The sequence below is a fragment of the Physella acuta genome, unplaced genomic scaffold, assembly GCF_028476545.2.
Source record: "Physella acuta isolate Inbredline_101_S28 unplaced genomic scaffold, ASM2847654v3 ptg000426l, whole genome shotgun sequence".
NCBI lineage: Eukaryota > Metazoa > Mollusca > Gastropoda > Physidae > Physella > Physella acuta.
Genome location: NW_026731945.1, coordinates 364,172 through 372,865, shown reverse-complemented (window position 1 = coordinate 372,865; position 8,694 = coordinate 364,172). Strand labels below are relative to the sequence as shown.

At 34.1% G+C, this 8,694-nt stretch overlaps 1 protein-coding gene across 1 annotated transcript; it reads right to left on the bottom strand.

The window, feature by feature from the left end:
* Positions 1 to 3,056: 3,056 nt before the first annotated feature.
* On the bottom strand, positions 3,057 to 6,973 carry LOC131942782 (kelch-like protein 8). Its single transcript, XM_059302708.1, has 2 exons — positions 6,907 to 6,973; positions 3,057 to 4,833 (listed from the first exon to the last, which is right to left on the bottom strand). The coding sequence occupies exon 2, from the start codon at positions 4,818 to 4,820 to the stop codon at positions 3,057 to 3,059; it is 1,764 nt and encodes a 587-aa protein (XP_059158691.1). The 5' UTR covers positions 4,821 to 4,833; positions 6,907 to 6,973.
* Between the last annotated feature and the right edge of the window lie 1,721 nt (positions 6,974 to 8,694).

Sequence of the window (8,694 nt, the reverse complement as noted above, 5' to 3'; positions counted from 1 at the left end):
TGATCTCAGGAAAAATGGTCTCAGACAAAATATCTCACGAACAAAATGATCTCACGGACAAAAGATACCAGGACAAAATATATCAGGACAAATGATACCACGGACAAAAGATGTCAGACTAAATATCTCAGACAAAATATCTCATAGCAAAAATTTTAATAGTATGATCGATGATTTTAGTTGATTTGAACTTTTTTTATTGACTGTCTATTTGGTTTTGTTTACTTTTTATGCATAATAATTGTTAATAAAATGAATTCGTTAAACTTAAAAGATTTATCAAACTTAATCTTTGTAATTGCATTTGATTTTAAAAAGTAAAAATTAAAACAAACTTACTCCTTTAGCCTGAAAGGTATAATAAATGATAATGTTTAAAAAATATAAAGTAACGGTATCTATACAACAATAATGTTCAAAACACGTGAGATCATTTGTCATTAAGATCATTGTCCTGAGATCATTTGTCATGTCACCATATATATATATATATATATATATATATATATATATATATATATATATATATATATATATATATATATATATATATATATATATATCTATATATATATTTACTTGGGGACCTTGCGGGACACCACCACCACGTAAGCGAGCATAGCCTCCCCTCCCTCTCTAGGCATGTCGCTACCACCCCACCAGATATATTTTAAATTTCATTATTGGAATCAATTTAGTAGATTTTTTTGTCTTATATTCAAGACAACAAATTGCAAAGTCTTATGTTCATATAAAAATATTTCTTTTTTCGCCTTGGCATTATCTCATGCATTTAAACAATCGAGCTATCACAATGTATCAAGGATAAAATAATTAAATTACAATAATTACCGAACACCTAAAACTAAATTAAATATTTAGCTTTAATCAAATTATAGTAAAGAGAAGGCTACATTTTAAACATTAGTTATTTTGATCTTTATAGATGTGCTTTTAAGCGATAAACGCTTAACAATATTTATACACCAATTAGATCTAGATCTATTATTTGAAACACATTATACTTATTTTATCCGTACACTGATAATGTTTTTGCGTGTAATAGACTTTATACAGATCTACCTTCTTTAATATTTAGAATCTATAAAAGATTTCTAATGCCGTAGATTCAAAACATCCACGGTCGAAAGCAAAAGTTAGTAAACAATGTTGACATTGAATAGTCGCATCTCATTGGTGCGAGAAAATAGGTTTTATTTGTTAACATTTTTAGTGCGCAAAAGATGGTGTGCAGTCAAATTGATTAGTGATCTATTAAATAATGATACGCCGGAAAACATATACACATGCATATATTATCTAACTTACATTATCACTCTCCCCCCCCCCCCATCCCACACTCACTAAAAAATGAAATTTTCCTATTCCCCAACACAGACAATACACTATGCGACAGTATAGTTTTCTCCTTTCTCTTATACAGAGTATTAAGATGGTAAAGATTCTTATGGAAAACGTTTCGCATACGAGGGATTATCAAACAATTATATTAACGCAACTTATAATACTAAACAACCACTAACGGGTTAGAAAAAAAAGACAGAAGGAAATTAAGGCTCTTTAAACTTAATTTATTTAATACCAGATGCACTCAGTGGCGTTGCTAGGTCGGGTGTCACCCGGTGCGGCACTTTACGGTGTCACCCCTCCCCACCCTCGCCCCAGACGTAGATTGACGTGTCAATTGTTAAAATTCTTAAGAAACTTTTTTTCCCTCAGGAATATTTTAGTTGGTGTCACCCCCCCTCCACCGATGACAGCTTTAAACTGTTCCCAGATAATACTAACGATCTTCATATATAGTCGGTTATATATACAGCTTGATGGAGTATTGTTTTCTATATCGTTTGCAGGTTTGCATCATGGTGTGCCCCCCCCCCCCCCCCACCCACACACACTTTTGACGGGATTTGTCAATTGTGCTTTTAAAAAAGACTTTTTAACTCTAATTAATCATCTTTTTAACTGGAATGATCGTTGTTCTATATATATTTAGCTATTTTTTCCCTTGTGTCACTCCCCTAAATGGTATCACACGGTGCGGTCCGCATCCTCGCTAACACAGTCTATTCAAACACTAAATGCAAATGATAATACGAAAACTAAGAAATTACGAAACAAGTCTACACTGATTCTGGATTAGATCTAAACGAAACTGAGGCAATCACACATGTTCTAACACACCTTATATATACCCTTACATAAAACAGGTCCAACACGGTTGTCACAACTCAGAGCACGAGGATTGAACAGGGACGAACGGTAGAGGGTACAAAGTACAAACAACATTCACCAGCATTCCTCCCCCTTCACTCGTTTACTACACAGCACAAGTAGGTGTAAATTATATGTATATAATGGATTAAAATAACGGAAGATACGAGGCTCCTCCAAATCTGACGCAGTAACACAAGTATTGTATGGTTGTCGTAACTCTAACCTTAACCCTCGTAACGGTCATTAACATACAGCTGAAAAACTTTAAATCTTAAGCCTCAAAATTTTTATTTGGTTAAAAATAGTCAGGAAATGTTTGAATGAATTTCGTCTTTAATAGATCTTTATTTGGAGTTTTTACAAAATATTAAATTTGTTAAAACACAAAGCGAAATATAATACTATTTTGAGTTAGCACATTTTAAAATACAACTACAATGCAAAAGATGTGACTATCAATAAGTTACCGTTTCTCGTTGGTCTTTAAAGATAGAAATCTTCGTTGTTCCTAATAGAAAAAGCTATTGTGCTGGTTCATCAAAATAGCTATAACTGGTCATATAACTCTTTATTCGTTTCTGGTAAAACTATTGACTTTAAAGTCATTAAATGAGTGGGAAACTCTACAACATTAGCAACGTTCTTTTCTTTTTTTAAAGAAAGTATATTTGCTTAAAAAGTATTTTAAAACATCACAAAATAAATGCTTTAAAAAGAAACAAATAAGTGTTCTCCGTTTATAAGGTTTAGAACTGTATTTTTATGGTTAAATAAAGTCAACCAAATATCTATCCTATTCGATGTACACAGCTTTACAGTTACCTAAGTAAAGATGTCTTTGGAAGTGTAGCTGGAACGAAATTTGACATTGCATTATCATGTCCCCAGTATGAAATAAATTTAAGATGTCCTGGAACAGTATCTTTTCTATTTGCATCTGGCGGATCTCTCTCAGTGGTATTTCCGAAAATAATCAACTTCTCATTGTAGGTTAAAGCACCGTATTGTTTTCTTTGGCAATCCCATAGTTTAGAAACAAATTTTATCTCAATTCTTTTTAATGGCGATGCATTCAAAATAACCCACAGAGAGCCATTTGTCTGTAATATGTAGCTGTGTTTGTCGTTCTTGAAAGTGGTCAGCTGGTCTGCTGGTCCATCCAAATCGGTTAGTTTGGTACAAACGGCTGACGGAAACTCGTAATTGTAAACAACTGTATTCTCAATGTTGTTTTGAGTTTCAGTGGAGAAAATTAGAATTGAGTTTTCAAAGACAGTTGCGTGCTTTACATCTATTTGCGTTGGAATTTTTGTGAATTTTTTAAAATCCAAACTTCTTGGATTGATATGATAAATTACATTGTCACTTTTGTCTAAGACGTAAATAAACTGCCCATGAGAAACAAGTAACACATTGTTACAGGGCAGATTAAAAATTTCTTTCCAGCCGTTCTCAGAGAGGACAAACAATTTATATTGCTGCGTGTTTGGCATGTTAAGAGGTTTTCCTATTGCGTACAAGTCTGTATCAAACGTCACAAGCTGAATATTTTTTTTTAAACCATCACAAGTTGGCAAAGCGAACCAAAACTTATCACTAGCACGTATTGCTCTAAACTGTCCATCTGTTCTTGCATAAACCCCAACGTGTGTAAAGCTACTACACGATCTATGCAAAGCCGCTGATGGCCACTGGCCGTCTCTTGAAGGTTGGGCTTGGTACGCTAAAGCGCTGACGATTATATCTCTAAAGTCTTTGTTTTCAGTACACATTTTAAGATGATAAACTCGTGTTAACACCTCTGGACTAACTAAATATGTCCTTACCAGACTCATTAAATCTGCCAACTCATCTTTTCTAGATAGATGCTCGGTTAATACAACATTAAGCGAGTTATCTGAAGGTACATTTTCTAATTCACTTTCATCTGTTTCTATGTCGACTATTATGTTTGTGTTTTTAATATCTGTGTTAGCTTTATTTGGAGCATAGCAGTCGACCCATCTTATCACTGATTCTAACACAATATCTTCACTACTGACACAAAGATCCTGGCTTTTTATCAAATTACGAACTTCATTAGAAGTCAGTTGTAGATATGTCGATGAAAGACTTATTTGATCAAAGTTACTTAACATGAACCTATAAAACTTATCTAGAACAATAGTTGAGCCAAAAAGTTTAGCTGTTTCATAAATGTTTTCCCAGTTGTCCATTGTAATAGAATAAGCTGCAAATCTTTCACACATTTTTATCATAAAGTTTATCTGCAACATGTGCACAGCCCTCCAAACGTGAATGAAATTATCCAACGTTAAAACATTGACACCTGTGTAAAGTGTTTTCAGAATCAACTGAAATATTTCATAGGAAACATCTTTTAACTCAACGCAGTTCTCTGTGACCTCCCTCATTCCTGAACGAAACAACGCTTGGAAAAATTCAGAGCAGGCCGCAAGAACGAGCTTATGACATGCGACCGTGTTATCTTGTATTTTTATTGTAAAGTCGAGAAACATTTTGTCTGTCCACATGCTCCCCAGGCATTTCATGATCTCATAACGTATTTCCTGTGTGGTCATGTTGTAGGGAGATCTGTAAAGTAAATTAAAAAAAAACATGCTCCAAAATGTTATATATATATACATATATATATATACATATATACATATATACATATATATATATATATATATATATATATATATATATATATATATACATAATATATGTACGAGTTGAGTTTAATATAGTTGAAATGTCTTAGCAGAATATAGTATAATATAATATAATATAGAATAATTTATTATGAATGAGTAGAATAGAGAAAAATAAAGTAGAATGTATAATAGAAGAAGAAGAACAAGTTTAGAATGCTGTAGATTATAGAAGAATGTAGTAGAAATATGTAAATTAGAACAAAGACCAAACCCTACGCCAACCGGCACCACACCAGCCCACAAACCATCTTACAACCAAAACGACGTCGCACAGTATACTTAACATATACAAATGAACACCCAGCGACCCAAATCCGTTTATCGTACACAGCCCTTCCCACACTGAATCCCTTTAAAACCCACGTTCCACACACTACTCATCCCACACCGAAAACTCCACTTGCCAGACACTACACACCACCCCACACATACACCAAACACCACAACCCACACATAACCTACACAACCAGGGCTGGCGCTATTCAGAGGAGGGCGGAAATATTTGTAATCGCCATTATTAAAAAGTACCTTATAAGTAACTACTTTATTATATTATATAAATTATAAATAGGGTAAGGTTAATATACAAAGGCGTAGCGAACTAGTTCGGTCCCAGGAGGAACTATCAATTTTGCGCCCCCCTCCTTAAATTATGCCTAAATATATAGTTATTCCCGTTGGTGAAAATGGGCCCCAACTTTCCTTATTTGGAAAGGTAGGGGCGCTTTTTACCAGTCACTTTACATTTTTATTTGGGTGTCAAGCAATCAATGTAGGAAAAAATTAAATAACTACGTAATGCCAAGTAGCAGTAAACATTCATTATTTAAATTGTATATAATTCAGTAATGAGTGTTTTATACAGCCGCCCACCCGCCCTTCCCTAGCCACGCCTCTATTAATATATATTATGTTATACATATGTATATATATATATATATATATATATATATATATATATATATATATATATATATATATATATATATATGCGAGGGGGTGGGCGTTTTAATAAGTTTTAACTAGGGCACTAAATAACCTGGCGCCGGCACTACACACCCCAACCCACCCCACACATACACCCCACACCTCACCCACACATATACCACACACCCCACCCCAAAATTACAACACACACCCAACCCCACAAATACACCCCACACATACACCAAACACCCCACCCTAGAGAGTAGAAGGGAGTTAAGTAGAAGAGAGTAACTGACAGTATGATTGAATTGAGTAGAGTAGGCCTATATAGGAGTAAAGTGGATATGTATTATCCTGCTAAATACTTTAAGTTGTAGTATTCGGCTACTAAACTCGCGAAGTATAAGTGACCAATTGTGCGTAGATAAGTTTCTTATGTAAAATGTGATTATTACTATTATTTTTTTTTTAAACTTCGTTTATATTGAAACATACTTTTGCGCGGGTATGAGGGGCATTGTTAGAGCTCCAGAGACCAAAATAAACCGTTGAAAAGTATTTCAATCGGCCCTGAACTTTACACAGGATCCTAGAATATTAAACAATACTTGTTTGTTCATGCGCATTGTATGCTACAATACACACAACTAGGACTTTAACTACTGAACGAGCCAATAATAATCTTCCATTTTTAAAAATATTTACACATATCTAAAAGAATATATCCAATCTAAATAGTATACAATTATAACCATCAATGACAAAGATGATTCAGTTATAATGTTTAGGTTACGGGTAAAATTATATTTAATATTAGTCTTTACACAAAATCCAGCAGAATTATAAATGCCAAGCCAATAAGACGTAAACTAGAAACCTATGTAGTTCTAGGTCTATATGTGTCAATTTTGCGGAACACGCTTAAAAATAAACAAAAATCAACAGCTAATCCGTAGAATACGTTACATTGATCATAACCTGCTCAGTCATATTGTTTTTGCGCTTAATATACTCGACATACCTTTTTAAAATAATTATTGTTAGTACATAGACTACAAGGTTTGAAGCAAAGAATGTTTACAATGTTGACACTCGATAGACGCAACTCGTTGGTGCGAAAACATAAATTTCCATTTCCAAACGTTTTCAGTGCGCAATAATTTAATTCAGTTACATTTATAAAAGTTTAACAACGATAGGACTCTAGTTGTATTCAATAATAACAAGTCAACAAACTTATTCACAAAACGAATATATTCCCACCTCCGTATTAGCTTCATTCCTCACGAAGCCCTATTACCTCATACACATCTTACTGTTATAACAGGGTAGGGAACTGGGATAAAATATCGTTTAATTCTTAATTGTATTTATGTTCATACTATTACATTATTTAATTGTAGGTTAGATAGATTATAATAGTTGTAATAGGAATGGTCCATAGTGTGTTTGACTGTAATTCCCCTCACTAGATACATGTCTGAATAGCCTGTAGTTGTCCCAGTCGTAAAGAGTGCGAGTTAATGCATGCACAGGTTAGGTGCCCCCTCCCCTCGCGGGACTGTTGGGGTTATGCAGGCGTTGGGTTACCTTGGCTTGATGTTGAGGCCGAGAGAATTAATTAAGTTGAATGCTAGACTCTTGTGATCCGTGGCAGAACTCTGTGTTTTTCTATATTCAACGTATATTAAAGTCTTAAAATTGCACGTGTGTAAAAGTTATTCTTTCAAGGCGGCTTTATAACCTGTCTTTCTTCAATTTTTACCTAAATACCTCACATCACTGCAGTCATCAGCACCATCACTTTGCGATGACTTAATAACACAAAACCCTCCCCCTAACTGAAATAACTCTGCCCCCATTCCCCGATACTAAAATCAACACACTCCTTGTTACTATAACTTAAAACCACTCGTTTCACCATGGACACATTTCATTAAAAGTTTAAAGAGTTTAGAAACTCCCGAGCCATTATATATGTGCTATATTATTGAAATAATATTTCCACAAAATAAAATAAGGTCAGGTGTAGGGTTTAAATTTTGGTATGCCGTTTATTTGCCGTTGGCTTTTTGGGAAATAGTCGAATTCGTGATTTTGATTGTTTGAACAATAGTCCATTATTGCTGAAGATCAAATCTGTATATCGTGCCGTTTGGACAAACGGCCAATCTGGATATCAAACTTCTGCCAAACAGAAATAGAACAAATGTCTTTCTGTCATATTGGTCAGTGTTATGGTAAGGCTGACAAAACCAGGGAGAATGCACCTTTGCTAGAATAAAATATTTGCGCACAAAGATTCATCATCTTCATATTTTTTACAGCTTGGAATCGGCCAGGTAATGAATCCATATTGTTTAAATCTGGAATAGTTTACTAAAGATGTAACAGGTGTCGTCAAGGTCAGTGATATCTACTGTCAAACGGCAATTAGTCATATATGTCTATGGTCTAAATATGTGTTCAAAGTGTAGCGATCTTGTTTAAAATGAGTCTGTATGCAATTTGAAGTGTAAAATCTAGCTCTAGATTTACGTTAAATACTAGATTGATGCCGAGGTATATATATCTAATAGATAAATTGTTTTAACGTTGTTTCTGTGCTTAGCATAAAAATAATGACTAGGTCTATAACTGTATACATTTTTAAAATTTAATTTATGAGTCGAATATTGACATACAAAGTAAAGATTCCTCTTAAGACCTAGCGATCCATTGGGCAGATGACGTGGAGTTCATATGTTTCTTGACCTCGGCATATAAAGCGATAATGTGGTCAGCGATATGCCCATGTGCCTCTACTTTC